The 20996-nt window shown below is 48.5% G+C and overlaps 1 protein-coding gene across 1 annotated transcript; it reads right to left on the bottom strand.

The window, feature by feature from the left end:
* Positions 1-1559: 1559 nt before the first annotated feature.
* LOC310766086 (ubiquitin carboxyl-terminal hydrolase CYLD-like) lies at positions 1560-16947 on the bottom strand. The gene is made up of 15 exons (XM_083622018.1): positions 16824-16947; positions 15030-15509; positions 13990-14271; positions 12893-12968; positions 12037-12245; positions 11107-11260; positions 10759-10894; positions 10297-10407; positions 9722-9813; positions 8838-8904; positions 7455-7587; positions 6662-6770; positions 5971-6089; positions 5230-5449; positions 1560-3573 (listed from the first exon to the last, which is right to left on the bottom strand). Exons 2-15 carry the CDS (start codon positions 15489-15491, stop codon positions 3389-3391), a joined length of 2355 nt encoding a protein of 784 aa, XP_083478144.1. The 5' UTR covers positions 15492-15509; positions 16824-16947; the 3' UTR covers positions 1560-3388.
* Between the last annotated feature and the right edge of the window lie 4049 nt (positions 16948-20996).

The raw sequence follows: 20996 nt of genomic DNA, 5'->3' as shown, positions 1-20996 counted from the left end.
GTGCTTTGCCTGTCTGGCTTCTTTCCTCTTCCTGTCAAGGGTGCGATTGTGCTTTCAACTTCATAAACATCCACTTGGCTGCCGAAGCCTCAGGATTCTTGCACTGGCAAAAACACCTGGCCTCATTCGGCCTACAAATTTGTGGCCGTCTGACACATGTCAGTCATTGGCTCTGTCAGGGGCTCGGGAGCAGGAGCACAGGGGAGAGAGGAAATGGAGAGTGAAGGGGAAGAATCCGAGGGCAGCGTAGGGGAGTATGACAGTGGCCCGAGAGATTCCATGAGCTTCTCCAGCGAATCAGAAGATTCCCAGAAGGGGGCACCTATGGTCAGGGCAAGGGGGGTCCCAGGGGGGACGCACCAGAAACAAGGAGCCAGCGGGGAACCCCAAAGCAGCAGCGGGGGATCAGGACCAGTTTCCCCACCAGAGCGTAGTGGGGGGGAAGAGTCACAGGTGTCAGGACCAGCGTCTCCTCCAGCGGGGAGAGAAGATGAGTCAGGGCTGACCACGCCTCCAACGGAGGGGAGGTCAGTTGCAGCTAGCCCCCCCAGAGGGGGAAGCAGTGACAGCAGCAGCAGTGAAACGGTCAGGAGGAAAGTTACCGGCTGGGCGCGCGCGCCAAGTTCAAATGTACAGGCGCGGGGAACAGCAGGAGACCCGGATGGGGAACCAGCTCCTAAAGCCCGCCGGAGGGAGGGGGAAGGCTCAGGGGACTCAGCGTCAGAAGAGGCTAGAAAGGGCGAGACCCCAACGGCCAGGCGGAATCAGAGGCGGAAGGAACTGAGGAAGAGGTGGAGTAAGGCTAGAATCTTAAATTGGTGTCAGGGGGGAGGAGACTCAGACGGAGCATCGGCGGTCTAACAGTTGAGACGTAGAGCTGCGCGCTGCGGCTCTGGAAGTGAAACTGAACTTCAATAAAGACTTTGTACCTAACAACGAAGCAGCGTTGGTCCTTTGTGAGCTGGGACCTTGGGCAGCTCTGACAGGCTCCATCACTTGCTTTATCTATCTCGTTCTCTCTCTTGCACACACAGGTGACTAGCCTCCCCTACCACAAGCTGAGGAGCCAATTTTTCTGTCCCTCCCATCAGTTCACCGATTTTGGCAGTGGCAAAATGGTGGGGAAAGGAACGCATAGACACAAAACGTGCGTAAAGCCACACACCCTGTTGGGGATGGTCCTTCTCAAATTGCCAGAATGATCCTTTGATGAGGATTGAAGAGGTGATAAATCCCCACAAGGGATGAGCATCAAATCTTCTGCATTTAGCCCTACACGGAATTGGGGTATGTGTAAGTAAACTTCCATGCCACTGTTTTCTCCCATCCGCATCTTTTAGAACAAGGGTGGGGGACGAGGAATTGTTGGACTACAGCTCCCATCATCCCTGTTAGCATTCTGGCCGGTGCTATGAGTAGCTGGAGGGCCTCAGCTTCCTGATCCCTGTGTTGCATTTGTGGAACATGGGCAACAGAGAAGACATTCAGCTGTGGAACATTTTCCTTGGTGACTCTTGCATATGAGACATTTCTTGGGAAATAAAGCAAACACAGACAAGTCGGAAAAGAAGGCTCTATTGGAGGACGTATTTTACAAAGAGATTGACATCATTAAATACAAAAATGTCCACTTTGAGATTTTTTTAAGGCAGGGCGGGGGCAGTTGCATACAGCTGGTGATATAAGTTCTAGAAACAGAGGAAAGAAGAATGCCAACACAGATTCCAAGAATTTAAATAATGCAAGCACAATCTTTGCAGCTGGTCTCTCAAGCTAGGCCTCAATGAAGCGAAGGGGCTGTTACAAGGTGAATCCCGGCTACCACCAAATAGACACGAATAACTTTGATAAATTAATTTCCGGCTAATATCTTATTTCCTGCTTGTAGAAGCCCAAGCAGACACCAAAACCTCTTGGATTTCTGTGTCAGACAAGCTTCTTTCCCCAATAAGGCAATGTCCTACTGGAAAGTGCTGTACAGTAATACTTTATAATTTCAGGCTGCAGAACAGGACATCTCAGCAGAGGTGATTTAGAAATACAAAGTAGGGAGAGTCGTTTAAAAGGGCTAGGCAGGTCCCACAGACGCTGTCAACATGTAAGGCACTTAGTCCTCTCCCTACCCAAAATCTTATTGCACAGTATTTTAGTAGACAGAAAATGCCAACTGTTCTGTAAAATTCACATAGAATACAGAATCTCTGTGCGTTTTCTGCAAGAGAATTATTTTTTCTTTACTTTCAATATACTTGGGAGAATGTCTGAAACACCAAACCCAAACTATTTAGAGATGGAAACCAAGAAAAAACGTCAACTTGGGGGTGGGATGGGGAGAGAGTGGGGCAGGGAGGTCATTCTAACCCACGGGAGATGAACTGTCAAGATACCATCATGGAATTTGAGAGGGGGAAGAGGAAGTCCAAAGGATCGTGTTTCTAGGAACCATCACAGGAAATCTGGCTAACAAAGACCAGTTTGCATAAGGAAGCAGGAGGCCTTGAACAGGAGGAACAAAAATTTAACCACTTTCTTAGCTCTGCACTGCTCTACAAGGACGGCTCGTGCAGGAGACTTAATAACAGTGCTGTTGAATTCACAGTAAGGCAAGCCAGGCCATTCCCCAGGAGTCACCAGACTGCCTGGGCACCTGCTGTTCTGGATGGGTGTATATAGTCCACAGCCCTGGCAGCCACACTTCCTTGTGAAAGTTGTAAAGGCTGAAAAAGCAGAAGGCGTGAGAGCCATCTTCACACACTTGGGCCATTTTCTCCCAAAACCAAAGGTATTTATCCGAAGTGCTTGTCCTGCCTGAGACACGTCAACATCGAGATGCTTCAGTTTGAAGCTTCAATTACCATCTAAAACAAATTACACAAATTTAAAAGTGCAAGTCAAGCGCACAGGGCTGCCACAGATGGCAAAGGACCGCACCAGCAACCAAGTGTGCAGAGGAGGGGCAGTCTGCTATTCCCTAGGGATTCTGTCTGAGACATTCAATTCCCACCTCTCCCACCAAGGGGAAGGAATGATCAGAATAAGAGTACTGGATTTTTGGAACCCAGATGAGGTGAAACCCTGAGACAGGCCACTTCCTGGTGCACAGACCAGAGTGTCTTTGTGCAAGCCCAGCCTTGAGCTTCTGCGTTTTCCTGAGTTGTAGCCCTTACCAAAAGGAGTGTGGGAACTGAGAGGGGAGGTTGCTCCACCAACACTAGTCCCACATTTCTGACAAGTCCAGATTCACAGGTTTGAATCACCTGCCCTAGGCAAAGTAGTTTCACTCGTTCCATTCTCCAGAGGCGATTCTGTAAACAGCGTGAGAGACAGCGCAGTGGAAGAGCGTCACAGCCCCTTCCTCTCTGTTCCGCTGCAAGAAGCAACCCACCACTCACTTATAGAGTGCCATTTTCTTGCTTTGGTACATGTACATGTAAGCATCGCAGAAGAGGCGCTTAGCTACTCCTTCCATGTCCCGGGGCTGCTGCATGGCCAGGGTGGCTACGGGCATCTCCAGGTACTTGGCAACCTCTGGGCACAGAGTCACAGTGGGAATGTTGAAGCCGTCCTCATCACCTGCGGGAAAGAGAGGAAGATGTTAGTTTCTGTTTATGCCACTGTGCAGTGCTTAGAGTCACAAGACTCTGTTTTGCATTCCAGAGATTCCAGGCTGTTGGAAGTCTCACAGAAGACAGGAGATGGATAGATGGATGTGATGTTACTGATTTCCTGTTCCTTTGTTTCAGTTGCTCTCTGCTTTCACAGAGAGTGCATGCATTTTTCTTTTCTGTCCGCGTAGTTAGAAATAAAACCTAGCAATGTAGCTCATATTTTCTCGTCCTTCCCTGCGTGCTGGATACTCTGCGTAACGAGGAAACATGTCTGGAGCCTCATCAAAGGCTCAGGTCGTTAATCATGTCGGAAGAGATTCTGAAAGACTCGACTGGAGGATGAGCTTTTCCTGCTCAGTCGTAGTGGAGATTCTGACAGAAAAGAGGGTCCTTTGGTTAGGTGAACCCTCTTGGGTGCATTTGGAACGACCCCCTGCCTTATGCAGCCAGGACTGGTCAACCTCTGCAACTGCACAGACACACAACTGGGATGGGTGTATCATTCGTGAGAGATCACTGCCCTTCAAGAAAGGAAAGAGGAGCACTTTGTTGATTCAGGAAGCGAGGATTTATTTGTGTCATGGACTGGTTGGGCACGGATGAATAGCGGGAGGAACCAGCTGGGGAACCCCAAGGGAAGAAGGCTCAGAGCCCGGGGAGTGGTGATGGGATGGTGATGAGTGGTCAGAGGGAGCAGACTGGGAGGAGGAGGTGTCAGAAGCTGAAGGGGTAACCGGGCTTAGTGAGCAGGGACAGTCTGTGACAGAAAGGAGTCCAGAATCAGAGGCAGAAGCAGGCGAGTGGGATGAGGGGGGCCGAGAGGCAGAGCTGAGTCACAGGTGTCTCTTCCCCACCCTTCTGCAACAAGCTCCCCTCCCCCAGAACCAGGAGAGGTACGAAACAGGAGGAGAATAGGCGGGCTGCATGCAGGAGCAGTCTCTGATTGCTTGGAAGAAACCCTGGAGAGGTGGCATAAGAGGGCTGTGGGGAGGCGAGGACTTTTAGTCTTGGCAACTGATTTCATGCAGTAGGACCTACAGGGCATGAGCTGCTGTGCTCATTAGGCCTGAAACTCAGCCAAGTCTGTGAAGATCATGTTTTGCTAATAAAGAGTTAACTCCAGCTTCGAACTGTGTGACTTACTGGCCGTCTCTGTTGCATTATACCAAACCGAACTCTTCCTACTGTGTTCTATGCTCACAGAACTGCTTTTGTGTAGCTACGCAATTTTGACATTATAATGCAGATACAGGGAACTTGTGGGCCTCCAGCTGTTGCTAGACTCCAACTCCCATCATCCCTAACGATTTGCCCCACTAGCTGAGGCTGATAGGAGCTGGGGCATCCAACAATATTTGGGGGGGGGTTACAGGTTCCCCATCCTTGCTATAAACAAGGTGTGGGGAACCTTTGGTCCTCCAGATGTTGCTGAACTACAACTCTCACTAGCCTCAAGCGTGTTCAACGGCCAGGGAAGATGGGAATCGTAGTCCCAGACCCCTGCATTAAATGAGCCAATCCCCTTCCTAACATCGAAACAACATCCCTAAATGCATTTGTGGCTTTTTTGGGTTGTGGGGGGAGGCATGCACGCACCTGTTCAAACAGCACACAAACTTACCATGCCTATCTGCCATGCTGTCAAAAAACATCCAATTCTCCTTCTCTGGTCCATATTTCACAAAGGAGACATAGTGACTGGTTTCAATGCAGAGAACAGCAAAGAGCTCCAGTTTCTCCCGAGGCACCCGGAGGCTGCCCAGGCGGCTGCCCCTGCAGAACTCCTCGGGGATGTGCAGCTTTGTCAGCTGATGGGCTTTGCGCTGGTAATGAGAGTGAGCCTGCAAACAGCCACAAGACAGTAAAGCTAATGGGGGGGCGAGGGCTCATGTGGAATGGAGCACCTGCTGCCATCAGGGGGTCTGTGCTTTTAAAGAAAGGAAGTCCACAAGCCCCGGTCAAGGAACTGTGGCCTAGCATCCCTTTTGCTCTCAGAAAACCCACATCCACCCTAACCGGGGCATGCGGAAACGCCTGCAGAACCCACAGAATAAAGGGAATGTTCACAGCGAATAAAAATGATTAAAGTTCTCTGATTCTATGAAAACATTTTAAACAAATAAATACTGCTACCAAATTTGGAGAGGGCCCTCGGGGACAACTAGAATGCTTTTGGGGAGCCAAGTAAGGCCCACAGGCTGTTGGTTAACCACCCTCCGGTGTATACCAAGTCCATCAGTGCGTTCCTCTAAAGAAAAGAGCTGCTTCGCTCCTTTCCTGAAGTCTCAAGAGGAGAAGGCATGAATCTGGGGCCTTAGACGTGAAACTTCTTCCCACTATGGTACAAATGAAAAGGGGGTACCTGAGTGCAGCAAGAGTCGCAGTACTGCTTCAATCCGGTGTCTGCAAACATCTTGTCTTTGAAGCACGCTGAGCATTCCTGAGTGGCCACAGCTCCGCACACAAAGCACTCCCTGGGACCTACAGTGGGAGACCATAGATCACACCTTGAACCTTTCAGAGCCTGCCTACAGCGCAGGATGCACTTTCTACTGAGAAATGAATTGGGCCCGAAAATGGCTAAGCGATCTTTAGTGTGGTTCCCTTGGCCAGCTTCCAAGCCACAATGGTATATTGTTGCTTAGATCACACAGATATCCTAGCTAATAGCAGCCTCTAGGCCTGTATCAGGCTCAGGGAGAAAGAAGCACAGCAGGATCTTTCCTGACAAACAAGCTGAACCACCTACAAAATGCTTAAGAAGGCTCCTTGTACTTATTCTCACAACTGCCCGATGATGAAAGTTAGGCTGAGGGAGAAGGAATGGACCGGCATGAGAACCTCTCACTGTTTAATTCCAGGACGTTCCCAATGAACCCTGGATCAGTTATAGAGGCCACAGCAATGAATCCATTCTCTGAACTGCCATCAGTCTCACACAGTGCTATTGCAGCGTGCCACTCCAAGGAAGTGGATGACAAATCTAGGTAAAGGGAACTAGTATAAGTTTGCGTCCACATCCCCACCCCTACCGTAGGATGCCCATAACTTACTATCCAGCAGCAGGTCAGTAATGTCCAGCTCCAAGGAGGGGATGATTTTGCTGAACATTTTGTATTCCTTCCCAAAACGGGGCATTTGGAGGATAAAGCAGGAGGGAATCTAGGCAGAAATGGAAGCCACATCATCGGGACCTGCTCTGCAGCCAGAAGTTTCCAAGCAATCACACAATGCAGAATCTGGGTTGGGCCGACGGTCAGGGAAGGGCAGTCTATCTGCTTATAGCCACATAGCAAATTGATCTGCAATGAGAAGCCCAGCAGTTTCCTGCATCTCAGAGCTGAGTAGAAGAGGGCACTGCTGCAGGGCAAGCTTTCCTCACCTCTACATGGAAAGTTGTGCCTGCTCAAGGTTCAATACAATTCTTGGCAAAGGCGGTGGGGCAACTGCTGGTATTCCTGGATGAGACCAATTATCTAGACCAGGGTTTCCCAAACTTGGGTGGTTTTTGGACTACAACTCCCATCATCCCTGACCACTGGTCCTGCCAGTTAGGGATAATGGGAGGTTTAGCCCAACAAAAGCTGGAGACCCAAGTTTGGGAAACCCTGGTCTAGATGTCCTACAATGTGGGTTCAGGTTCAGAACTGAACCAGCCTTAGTCACTCTGATGGATGACCATGAAACAGACAGGGGGAGTGCGACCCTGTTGATTGAGCTCAATATCTCAGCAGCTTTTGACACCATTAACCAAGATATCCTCCTGGACAGGCTCAGGTCATGCTCTACAGGGTCAGAATGTTAACACACAGAGAAGCAGCAACCAAAAGGGTCACAATGACTCACCTCCACCAGCTTGAGATCAGATGAGAGAAAGGAATGCTCTACCAGCTGCTGCACGTTGGGCACCACCAAGTCCTCCTGCTTGTCCATGAATATCTGGTAGCAGTAGCACTCCTGCTCCTTGAGCCTTCCAGATCTGAAAGTGATGGGCAGGTGACTCCTCTGCGGCTATCCAGATGCTGAACCCCACTCCCCACAAAAGGAATTATTAGAGCAACGGCAGCTGTTTCAATGGTGCAATGGGAAAATGAATTTCTTAGGCTTCTCCCCATTCCCTCTGAGGAGCATTATGGGGCGCAGGGGCTGCGGCTGGGTGGAAGCCAGGCTCCCCCATTCTGAGCCACTGCAGGCATACAAACTCCTGCCCTTAACAAACTGCTTTTGAGTTATGGTCAGCTAGAGACCTGGAGAACTTGGGTTCGCCTCCACCAACACCTGAGGCTCTCTAGACTTCAAATCAATACACTCTTGTAGAGCTGAATACTAATTCCCTAGCCAAATAAAAATAGTTAGCAATGGTGCCCCTCCCTGCAATTTTCCTCTGGCACAGGGGTGGTTAACCTTTGGGTCATCCAGTTGCTGCTGAACTACAAATCCACGACAATTAGCAGTGCTGGATGGGGCTGGAGATAGTCTAGACTATCTAGGCGGCAGCTAGACTGGTGACTGGGAGCGGCCGCCGGGACCACATAACACTGGTCTTAAAAGACCTACATTGGCTCCCAGTACGTTTCCAAGCACAATTCAAAGTATTGGTGCTGACCTTTAAAGCCCTAAATTGCCTCGGTCCTGTATACCTGAAGGAGCGTCTCCACCCCCATCGTTCTACCCAGACACTGAGGTCCAGCTCCGAGGGCCTTCTGGCGGTTCCCTCACTGCGAGAAACCAAGTTACAGGGAACCAGGCAGAGGGCCTTCTCGGTAGTGGCGCCCTCCTTGTGGAACGCCCTCCCACCAGATGTCAAAGAGAACAACAACTACCGGACTTTTAGAAGACATCTGAAGGCAGCCCTGTTCAGGGAAGCTTTTAATGTTTGATGTATTAGAGTATTTTAATATTTTTGGGGGGAAGCCGCCCAGAGTGGCTGGGGAAGCCCAGCCAGATGGGCGGGGTACAAATAATAAATTATTATTATATTATATTATTATCTCAAGGGCCACAAGTCACTCCTGCTCCACCAGGCCTAAGGCACTGCCCCTTTCCTCCTCCTCCACTTCTCCCCTGACCACAGAGAGGTATTTTGACAGCTTCCCTTTACCACTTTAAGTCACCAGCCACCCAGATCAACTCCCTCTGAGGCATAAGATCCTTTGAAATGTGATTATTTCTTCCTAGTCCCAGAAACACGCAGCCCATATTTCTCAGCTCTTCGGGGTGAAAACTTACTGCAGCTTCAGAAGCGGCTCTATCCCAAGGATGTGATGCATGATGAGATTGAGAAACTCCTCAGGGTCTAAAAGGACAAAGTAAACGCCACATCAGACACGCTGCTCCCTTCTTCTCCAGCTGCTGTCAAACACGGGCAAATCTTTTGTATAAATAAGAGCATAAACAGAGTCTGATGGGTCAGGCCAGTGGCCCATTCAGTGCAGAGTCCTGTTCCCACAGTGGCCAACCAGATGCCTCTTCTGGGAAGCCCGCAATTAGGATTCGAGCACAAGAGCATTTTCTTCTCCAGTGGTTTCCAGCAGCTGCTATTCGGAGGCTTTCTACCTCCGACAGTGGAAGAAGAAACGAAGGAGAGCAGGCGCGGGTGGGATGGTGTATAGGTAACTAGCCCCCTCCATCACTTAAGAACAGAGCAAGAACACACAGAAAATGAAGCCAAAAAGCAGGGGAGCAGGGAACTTGTGTCTTCTGTCATTGCAGTATACAGGATTCCTCACTGTCCCGCAGCCAATGACGGCCAGGAGTATTGTCTTGACACAGCAAATACCAGCTCTCATATGATGCCATACCAAACTGGCCAGGTAGTTCTTTAACTTTTGTCAAAAGCTTAAAGGGAAGGAGGACCACGCCCACCCAGGGTCTTTGATTGTAGTCTTGCAAAAAATCCAATTTGGGATTTCTAGCAATTCCATCTTTATCCTGCCCTCCCCGACAAAAAACCCATGAGGTAGATTAGGCCGGCTGAGAGAGACAGCGACCTATTGCAGTCTCCTCCACCAGTCAGGTTTGTGGCTGAGCAGGGATCTGATACTGGAATAGCTTAGTAGCACATCAAAGTGCACCAGAGCATGAGACCCCAAAGGGAGGAGGTAATTAATCACCTTTCTCAGAAGTGGCAAAGCTGGAACACTCCCCCTTCTCAGTCAACTGGTGTCGAAGGTCCATCACATTGCTAGCAGCAACAAATCCTTTCCTGAGAAGAGGAGGGAATCGTGTCATCTCTTCAAGAAACTGACATGGTGTTAAAGCCTGGGCTGCAAAAAATGCATGACACCCACCCAAAATCCCAAATGCCAAGGGGACACTGCTGATTAATAAATAAAATTAATATAGATTTGCTTATTTTGCAGAATTTATTCTGCTTCACAATGGGGGAAGAAACAAGGAGCTCCACAGAAACCCAAGTTGCAGCTTCTGAAATCCATTGAGTCCACCCTGTTCAGCTTCTTAGAATTCACCAGGCTCCGAAGCTTACTGCAGAGCTATGGGAACTAGAAACTTTGCGGAGGGTTTTGTTGGTTTTTATATAGAAGGGGAACCTCTCCAAGGATGCAGAATTCAGCATGTGACACTGAAAGCTGCACCTGCAAAAATGCAGATAGACAAAGAGGCAAATAATAGAGCTGAGTTGTGGACTGCTCCCGTTGGCCAGGAGGACACCCCTTTAGCTACTCACTGCCTGAGAGGGTTGACTATCTTGTCCCGGAGGATGTTCTGAACGTGCCCATCAGGTGGGAGGGAGGGTTTGAAGAGCATGGAATCCAACACAGAGGTGCAGGAGAAGAGGCTGTGGTGAGAGAGGACGCACTTGGTAACTTTGCTAGGTTGGCAGCAACACTCCAGAGTAGTGGATTAAAACGAAACAAAAAACTGACATGGAGACAGAGAGAAATCGAAGCAACAGCATGAGCAGCAGAGCATAGATTTTTCCCATCAAGCTGAATTTGATAGTGCAGTTCACACACCCTACAAAGACCCTCAGCCATGAGAAGAGAAACGTGATTATTCAGGATCTGAGCACAGTCCCTGAAGGTACACAAAGCAGGCTATTTCCCATAAACTAAACGGACCTAATGTGGTTTCCAAAAGGGACCCACTTGTATGGGGGTTTGGAAAGGAAGCAAGCAGACCCACCTACCTGAAAAGTGCAGCATCCATGTAGCAAGAATTGCAGTGGCCCTGGATCCCCTTCATCCGCCCTTCCAGGACATTCACAGCCACATCATCCCTGAGAGGGGGCGAGTTGCTTAGGACAGCAGGAGCATCCAGTCCACCTGAAACAGATGGATACTTCCTCTTTCAAAAAACACCTCTAACGTTCTGCTCCTGAAAATATGCCTCTCTTCTTTTAGCTTAGACATGATGCAACAAACCACGATGGGAAGGGCAAGAGAAAGAGCGGGCGGGGGGGGGGACTGGTCGAAAGCTGCAAATGGATCACTTGATCCTCACCGCGGTGTATCTTCAGTGGAGGAAGGGAACTTACTCAGCTCTGTGGACTCCGGGGAAGTGTGGCTGATGGACTGGAAGCGCATGTCCGGCTGGCACGACTCCAGCCTCACAAAGAGGCCACGCTTTGGGGGGCAAGTGAAGTAGCGCACCCCCTGCAACTCGCCATCAGAAACGCCCTTATCTTCATCCTGTGTGGGAGGGTGAAATCTCTCAGTCAGACAGGCAAGCATCCTGGTCAGAATCTCCCCTAGCAGTCTCACGGACAAGGAAAAGGAACAAGAGGGAATTCCAGGGGATTCCACATGGGAAGCTGTGCCAGCACCATCCTCTCTGTTCTTCCTATCAGAGACAAGAACTCCTCAAATTTCTCTTGGGCCCTGCAGTTGAGTTACCAACACCTCTCAATCTGTGGTACCAAAGGCTGACGAAAAGACTGAGAGTCAAACCGTCGCAATTAAATTACCCACCTCAAGACTCTTGGCTATAGTAGTCCATTTCTTAAGAGGGGGAAGCAGGCTTTCATTTCCAGTAGTCCTGTCAACTGCATTTCCAGTAGTCCTATCCATTGCATAGCCCAACCCTGTGATACAGTTCTTGATCCTACTAACATGAATCTTTAAAAATGTAGTATAAACACTGACAACTGGGAAATGCTCCAATTGGAGAACAGCCTTTACCAAAGGTGTCATGGGCTTTGAAGACACTCGAACTCAGGACGTAAGGGAGAAACGTGCCAAGAGGAAGGAATGCTTGGCAAACCCTCACCAGGGTCAACTCCCGCCCAGAAACCTATGTCCCCACTGTGGAAGGACGTGTGGATCCAGAATTGGCCTCCATAGTCCCTTACAGACTCACTGTTAAGACTGTGTTCATGGCAGACAATCTTACTCAGCTACGAGGGATCGCCAAAGAAGAAGCTAGAGATGTCAAAGACTATGAATGGATGCATGGATGGAACTCTCACCAGCTCAATTCCAGCCATTTTCTGCCGATTTTCAGGCAGACAGCCAATCCAACAGATTGTTCCCGTGACTGAGTTCCCCTTGTCCAAGTTGATCCGTACCACTGAGTTCACGTCAAGGGAGGGTGACTTGCTTTCCAGATCCTCTGCACTCTCACTTCTCTTGCGCTTAGGCTGGTCCTGGATCCGACTATCAGCATCCACTTCAAATCCTGAAAGGCAACACATATGTAATATGCCAGACAGACTTTTGTAATTAACATTTTGATGCTGTTTTATTACTTTGCTGTTGAAGACACTGGGTGGGAGCTGGAGAGTAGGAATTTATGAGTGACATAGCCATTTTGCTGGTCTGGCTGTTTAGTATTCTCTTTAGCAACCTAAGACCTGATTTGGGTTAGGAAGTTAGGCTAACCCTCACTTACACTCTGCAATGCACTTGACTTTCTGCTACTAAAGGAATTGCTATGGGGTGCCTAGGTATGTTTACCTCTGCATTCTACCCATCAGTGTTGAAATGCACCTTTGCTTCAGCAGAATATTTTCCTGGTTGATGCAGGGCAATCAGAAGACCTGGGTTCCTTCCAAATAACAAGTGCCTTCTCATTTTCACTTCTCCCTTCGTGCATTCTTCAGCAAGGCACTCAAGAATGCTTGGTGCCTCAATGTTTTAAGAGGAGCGTAACACAGAAAAATATACCCTATGGTGGAAAAGGCAGACTACAAAGGTGGTTGGTGTGCATGTTATTGTTTTCAGTAGCAGCCTTACAGACTCCAACCCCAATGCTACTGTAGAACCAGTAAGATTTCTTGTCCTCCAGAAATGCAGAAGCAAAGCTACCACAGACTACTGAGTCACCTGGGGAAAGCAGCTCCTCTTTAATCACAGAGTCCATGGGGATAACACGAAAAACATCTTCTGATCCTTCTTCCTCCTATAAACCAAAATAGAATGTGGGTGTATGTTTTAAGCTTATTCTTGATTTTATGCTTTGAATGATTTACAAAGTTGTTTTATGGGTTTTCTTACTGATAATTTATTGATTTATTCTCTCTGTAAACAGCTTTGAGTTTTGGTTTTTTTAAACAATCAAGCAGTGTATTAATTTATGAAATAAATGAAGTAGAAAATTTAAGGATGTACCTGGAAGTTTTACATACAAAGTATGTGAGCTACTACTAAGCTACATATGCACCATGGATATCACTGGCTTCGTTCACACCAAGCCATGGTTTGTTTAACAAATCACAAGCTGTCACACAGACAACCACAGCTTGTTTCTTCAAAGCTTAGATTGTTTTCTAGCTGCTTCTTTGGTGAGCATCTTGGGTGGCGTCAAGCGCATGTGCAGAAGTGGCAAAACGTGACCTGCGCATGCGCAGACGCGCTGTCGTGTCTTACGTTCTATTCAGGATGCGAACCGGGCTCCGGAACGGATCCCGTTCACATCCTGAGGTACCACTGTACTGCAGTTGTTATATAAGGGATTATTATTATGAATGGAATGTAATGGAAATTAATAAGATTTTGGAGGCAGAAATAAAGCAAATAATCAAGCCATCAATTCTAGCATGCAGGGGGCCACCTTATCTAAATTAATTAAGTCAGCATTTGAACAATTGGTATTAATAACTGTATTATAAATTGTTATTGTTATAATGAAGCTATTATTGGATTGTAATTGAAAACAAATAAAAAATATTACCATAATATAGCAACCCATGGCTTAGTGTTATGTGCAGACCCGGCCATTTTATCCATCTGCCCAGATAAGGACAAGCAAGCATTTATCAGTTTCAACTGGCAGAGGATACCTGTTGCATTATTTCCCTTCCTTGCTCTTTTTGGCGCAACCCCAAAATGGGGGCATCATCATTCTCTATTTTCAGGACATTACTGTGTCAATGAATGCCTCCTCCAGAAGGATTTAATCAGAATGGTGATGACTTTCTTACCGGACACACTTTAACCATCCAGGTCTTTTCCTCCTTGAATACATCCATTGCTATCCCTCGCATGAAGGCATCATCCAAATAGAAGCCAATGGTATCCCCCACTTTCACTGGAGATGCCCCAACTGCGTCCGGATTTCCCTCTTGCTTCGCCATGCCCTTCTCTGGTGCTGACACAAACTGCAGTTTGTTACATGGGAGGAAAAGGCCACAGTCCTTTTTACACTTGAAGTATTCTGTCCCATTGTAGGTACCATCACAGTGGCCTTTGCCTTCACCGTCACCCTGGAGAAGCAGCAGATAGGTTATGTTATAACAGCTCAGGATATGAACAAAGGGGACACAAGAGAATAGCCCATTTCTGCTACAAGTATGTGAGTATCATGTAGGAACCAAAGTATACCCTTCAGAGGAGCAGGACAGCTTCCCATCCCTCAGAAAAACTGCACTGTAGTGGTATCATAAAGCCTAAAACCATACAGGAAGCATGCAGCTGAATAAAATTCAGGAATTGCCCCATTAAAACTTACTAAATTTACTTCTAGCTTTCCATTTCCATTGCCCCAAAGGAGCACATTTTTCATGTACTGTTTAACTCAAAACTTCCATCATGTGACTTCTGTTTAATGTGGTTGCATTAATTCCATCTTACTCCCTTCATGGTAACCAAAAGAGATTGGCAAGAAACAGATTAAAATGAGCATGTTATTATGCCTTAGCCAGAAAATAATGTATTTTTCCTTCTCTGAAGCCATGCAGCCCGAGGAAAGGTTTTGTGGATCTCAAAAGCTTGTGTGAGACATTTTGAACTGGCTGGCCCAAAGAAAGCATTTAATGCTTCTCCTTCTTTCATGTGAACTAAGCAAAGCACTTCACTCTTCAAAACAAGAGAGTCAGACCTAACATGCAAGGCAATGTACTTTTCTCTTATGGATTACTGAGAAAGTATTTATATAGCCTATTTAAGCATTCAAAGCCTAATTTTAATTACAGACCAGACCGTAAAAATTCAGGACAATTACAACCTCCATAAATGGCCTCACCTGCAGCTCTACACCAAAGTAAACTGGGCAGAGCCCAGATGTTAAAGGGCTCCTATGAACCTTCCCAATGTAGCAGATGGTACCAGAGAAAGTCTGATGGTCTAGTTCCACAAAGACTTGCTGTCCCTGTTTGGCATTCATGGCTGCATCTAGAACATGCCTGTTCAGAAAACAGTTCAACCGTTCATGAATGTTGCTGATGGCTGAAAGATAATCAGCCATCTTGTCAGGCAAAGGCTGCAGAATTTCAGCATCCAAAGTGACCACGGATCCATCTTGCTCCATGAAAACCCTCAAGAAGCGAGTGGGTGACAATCTAATGTGCCGCAAGTAAGTCTGTTCGTTCAGGTAACACATACTCCCAGCAGGAAAAAATTTGCTGCCATAAGGGTGGTTTTCAGTCAGGATGTAATACATGTTCTTATCCGCATGGGAAGGCTGGTACATAGGTACAGTACTCATCTTCACATTCCTTCAGTCCTAAAAATAAATTACACAATAATGTCATAGGGAAATTTAATAAACCTACTTTAGTCATTGAATAGAAGAAACAAATAATCTTAGGAATGCTTGCAGGTAATTCCTGGACAATGAGAGTAAGGAAGTGGGAAGACTCCCCATCATATTTAACATTTAACTCAACCATTTATTTATTTAGAACAGGAGTGTTGAGAATTCTCTGGCAGATGCAAGAAATTAGCAGCAACCAACAAACCCCAATAAGCAATACTGCAGTCAAAACGTCATCAGTGACAAGTATACCTCCCCCAGCCCCTGGAGCACTTGCCCTACAACTCCCACCAGCCGGCAGCACTCAGCCAGTTTGGACTACAACTTCCACCAGCCTAGGGGTTTTCCTACAACTCCCACCAGTCAGCTGAACCCAGCAAGCTTGGACTACAACTCCCACCAGCCCCAGCACCTAAAAGTTGCCCTACAGTTCCCACCAGTTAGCAGCACCCAGCGAGTTTGGACTACAACTCCCACCAGCCAGCAGAACCCACTGAGGTTGCCCTACAACTCCCACCAGCCAGCAGAACCCAGCGAGTTTGGACTACAACTCCCACCAGTCAGCAGAACCCAGCGAGTTTGGACTACAACTCCCACCAGCCCCAGCACCTAAAAGTTGCCCTACAATTCCCACCTGCCCCAGCACCTAGAGGTGGCCCTGCAACTCCCACCAGCCAGCAGAACCCAGCGAGTTTGGACTACAACTCCCACCAGCCAGCAGAACCCAGCGAGTTTGGACTACAACTCCCACCAGTCAGCAGCACCCAGCGAGTTTGGACTACAACTCCCACCAGTCAGCTGAACCCAGCGAGTTTGGACTACAACTCCCACCAGCCAGCAGAACCCAGCGAGTTTGGACTACAACTCCCACCAGTCAGCAGCACCCAGCGAGTTTGGACTACAACTCCCACCAGTCAGCTGAACCCAGCGAGTTTGGACTACAACTCCCACCAGCCAGCAGAACCCAGCGAGTTTGGACTACAACTCCCACCAGCCTAGGGGTTGCCCTACAACTCCCACCAGCCGGCAGCACCCAGCGAGGTTGCGCTACAACTCCCCCCCCCACTCCCAGTCGAAGTGCAGCCCCATGACGGGCCCCAGGTTGGCCAAGGCCGCGCTCGGAGGTCCGGCGGAGCCCCCCCGCCCCCTAGTCGGCCTCTGCCCTCCCTCGCAGGGCTGTTGTGAGGATGGACCGGGGGGGGAAGGAGCCTCGCCGGGGGAAACCTGGCAGGGAAACGGCAGCCCTGCGGGAGAGGAAGGCGGGGGCGCCGCCGGGTCCCTCACCTGCTCGCTCCGCTCGGCGACGGGCCCAGCCGGCGCCGAAGCCGTTCCCGTTTCGCTCTGAGGAAAGGCCATAGAGCGCAGGGGGCGGGGCGGCCAGAGCGTCCACTCTTTTCCCTCAGGTCAATCCGCAGCCAGGGCCGCCTCAGCCGCCAATCGGAATGAAGGGGCGGGCGGCAAAGGAGCGGGGCTTGGCCAATCAAGAAAGTGGAGGAGGAGTCGGAACGAGGAAGCTCAAGACGGAATCTGGGCTTGGCCAATGGGGAAACTCCAGGAGTGGCCGGGCAAATAAACCCACAAGCAGGCAGCAGCGCGTTGCGCGCATGCGTGAACCTTCACGTCTGGAGGTTTGGGCCGCGTTCTGCGGGCGCTTTCAGCGCTTACGCTTCCCCCCGCCAAGGATTCTGGGAGTTGTAGTTTGCTGATGCTGTTTAGCAGGCCGCCTAAGGCTAGGGGAACTGGGGGTGCTACCTTTGCCAGACTGGGGAAACCCAGCCAGATGGGCGGGGTATGAATAATAAAATTATTATTACTATATGTGCCCCTTCCTGGCATGCCCTTCTCAAAGTGCTTTTGCCTCCCACTGGGATGATGTTATATATTTAAAAATAAATTGCGTAAAACCTTCTTGAGTAGCCAGTTGCTTTAATTAATGCTTTGCATTGCTTTTAAATGTTTCTGCGTTGCTGCACGCTGCCCTGATGTTTTGCAACAGGGCGATATATAAATATTAACTTGGGTGTAACTGTTTATTATTGTTGCTATTATTGCTTTATATTGATTTATTGCTTTGTTTGTTGCTTGTACAGGATATTTTGTTTTTTAATGTTTGACGCTTTGTTGTGTTTTTATGTATGTTGTAAGCCACCCAGAGTGGCTGGGGAAACCCAGCAAGATGGATGGGATATAATTTTTTAAAATTATTATCATTATTTGTTTAAAAAATGCTTCTTGCACTCTCGGATGATGTTTGCATGTGGTGATGCGCAGAAACATTTCTTTTCCATGACACTAATGTAGACTACAGAACAAAGTCCGCTGCTCCACCCAATTGCCTTCCGGCCCTCCCTGCCATTGGCATGCAGCCCCAGGAAAGTTGCTGATGAGGTAAATAGACCCAACAGCAGAAAAGTCACCACCCCCTGCAAAGAATCAGGTAGCAAAAAAATGTGTTTTTTCCCCTTCCCCCTACCTGCCGCTTGGGGGCACCGGAGCCTCCCAACAGCTTTCCTTAATCAATGTTAATTTCTCCATAAAACACAATTGTGAAATGCCAAGTGCCTTTTATACCATAGGCTGCCAGGACACCCTGTCAAAATTTCCCCTGGGGCAGTTTCCTTCACACTCCCAGCATATTCAGAGTGCAAATCAGGGACAACAGAAGCAGCTCAGTTACAGCTAAAGTACTTTTGCAAGCTCTGCAATCAGGATGCGTGCAGAATCAAGGCCAGAGAGAGAGAAATTCGTACAGTGCTTTACATCAAGCCAGAATCCACAACTTACTTAGGAATCTGTCCTCCGTTCCAGAACTCCACAGCCCTGGAATCTCAACACTCGCAATGAATATTTGATTACCTCTGAGCATGTGCAGAGGCCACCCAAAAGATAGGGGTGGTCTAGAAGTACCCTAAGTTATCTGAATGCACCCTGGTGCAAGGACTAACGGCTTCATAATAATGTATAAAACGCTGAGAATTTGCAAGGGGGATACACTAGGAAAGGGCCTTCTATTTTAAGAGAAATGCAGCTGTGCCCCCTTCCTTCTCCCTCCCCTCCCCACGGTCTATCCTTTCAGGCCCCCTAAGCAGTCAATCTGGTGTACTGCCAATTCTTAGTCAGCACCCACACGTTCAGAAATTCTGAAAACGACCCAAGTGAAGACAAGCAAATACTTTCAAAGGGAAAACAATGCAAGTTTATTTCCTGATGGGTTCTCCAAAGTACAATATTAAGGAAACGACAATCGTAATGGAACTGCACGATAAACAACAACCCATGACTTGTGGGATGTATAAAAGGTACCCCAAAAGAGATGACCTACATGGGAGATGAAGCCCAGGGAACAGGATGGCAGCAAAGTTCCCAAGCCCCAAAGCTTGCAGCTGGAACAGCTGGAATCGCCATGTCCTTTGAAGCCCCATGCTTTGCACTGTCCACCCTCCCTCACTTCTGCCCTGTATATGTCTACTCGTCTTCACTTCCTTCTTGGTCATCCTTGTCCCCGGTATCTCTCGCCTCCCGCTCTCCACTTCCTCCTTCTTGGTCATCCTTTTCCACAGCAGCCTTCTCCTGCCCTTCTCCCCCCTGGGGGGTCCTGGTGACAGGGATGTTTGTCACCTTGGGAGCAGTCGGGGCCTTGCGTGGGACCTGGAAGCAGAGCTTCCCATCGTGGGTCAAGGTGCAGGTCACGGCGTCGAGATCGGCATCTTCCGGCAGGAGAATTTCCCTGAGGACCTCTCTGTGATCGTGGAAAACGAGGTCGTCTTCCGACCTGGTCTTCTTCTTGTGCTTCCCGGACACCGTCAGCTTCCTCCCGTCCATCTTCACGGTCAGCTCGTCCGCCAAAAACCCGGCCATGTCCAGGCAGAGCTGGTACGTGATTTTGTTCTCCTGGAAGCTGACTTTGGGGACAAGGCTGCCCTGCCCTTCCTGGCCTGGGGCTGCCCAGGAGATGTGGGGATAGCTACCTGCAGGCAAGACCCTCGGCCTCCCCATCTCATCCACCTGGGGCTGCGCAAAGAGGTTCTGGGGATAGGTACCTGCAGGAAAGACCCTCGGCCTCCCCATCTCATCCACCTGGGGCTGCGCAAAGAGGTTCTGGGGATAGCTACCTGCATGCAAGACTCTCGGCCTCCCCATCTCATCCACCTGGGGCTGCGCAGAGAGGTTCTGCGGAACCTCCAGCCACCTGTAGCCGCTTCTTGGATCTCTGCTGTAAAGCTGTGGGGAGATGAGGTTGGACCCAGCATAACCCCCGTGCTGCAACCCTCCGGATCTCGAGAAGCTTAGCATAGCTCAGCAGGACGGTCTGTTTCTCTCTCTCTGGGCTCCAGGTGCCTGCAGTGTCTCTTTCGACTCTCTCTCTGGGCTCCGGGTGCCTGCAGTGTCTCTTTCCGCTCCAGCGTCTGTCTCTGACAAGCTGCAGCGCCTCCTTTTATCCTCTGCAGTGGCCTTCCAGACATTTCTGGAGCCTTCCTCTTCTGCTGTTCCTGGCGCTGGCGAGATGACCTTGACTCACAAATATGTGCCAAGAGATAGAAACGCCATCCAGAAACTTCCAACACACATTCATCAGCCGCCGGCCTCTCCCAAAAGCTCCTGGCTATTCCTGCCCTCACCTGGAGAGCATTCCTTCTTTAAATTTTCTGCTGGTTGTTTGCATGCTTTTTGGATGCCCCACGATCATATTATAAAGTGGTTGCGTTCTGTCTTGTAAACCAAGCACTGGCAGTTGTCGTTTCTTTCTGTTTTCCAGCACATTTCTCATCAAGAAAAAAACTGGAGCGGCACACACAATTTTTTATTCTGAATGTGTGACCCAGATAAAAAGTTTAAGAAGCAGTGCTATAGCCTGACAACCCCTATTTCAATGTATTTCAATTAACTGATTGTGATTTTATGTAAATTTTGTTATTTTTACTACTGTTAGCTGCTCTGAGCCCGGCTTCGGCTGGGGAGGGCGGGATATAAATAATAATAATAATAATAATAATAATAATAATAATAATAACAACAACAATAATAATAATAATAACAATTATTATTATTATTATTATTATTATTATTATTATTATTATTATTTCCTCTTGCCTGATAACAAGCAAATGCCCGAGAGAATGAGCCCATCCAAAAGGGCTACTTGATCGTATGATGAAAGCGATGTGGGCAGTTTCTGCTTTTAACCGGAAATAAAACGGTGCTTTTTTGCACATGGTGGGGTCTCTTGCGGCCTCATAAATATTTGAATAGGCAGGGCCATGGACAGCATTTATATTCTAACACCTTAGAAACTAGATATTCAGCTCTTGGCTGAAAAATTAGGACACCCCTCCCCCCCCCAAACATGCGTCCAGAGCACCCAACAAAATTTCAGGGTCAATTGCAAGAGGTCTTTCCCTTTCTGAGCATAGGCTTCCCATTCGGCAGGACATGGGAATAAGTTTCTCTGACGGGAGG

The sequence above is a fragment of the Podarcis filfolensis genome (assembly GCF_964270895.1).
Source record: "Podarcis filfolensis genome assembly, chromosome: 7".
Taxonomy (NCBI): domain Eukaryota; kingdom Metazoa; phylum Chordata; class Lepidosauria; order Squamata; family Lacertidae; genus Podarcis; species Podarcis filfolensis.
The sequence above is the reverse complement of the archived record's forward strand: the minus strand, read 5'-3'. Positions and strand labels throughout refer to the sequence as shown.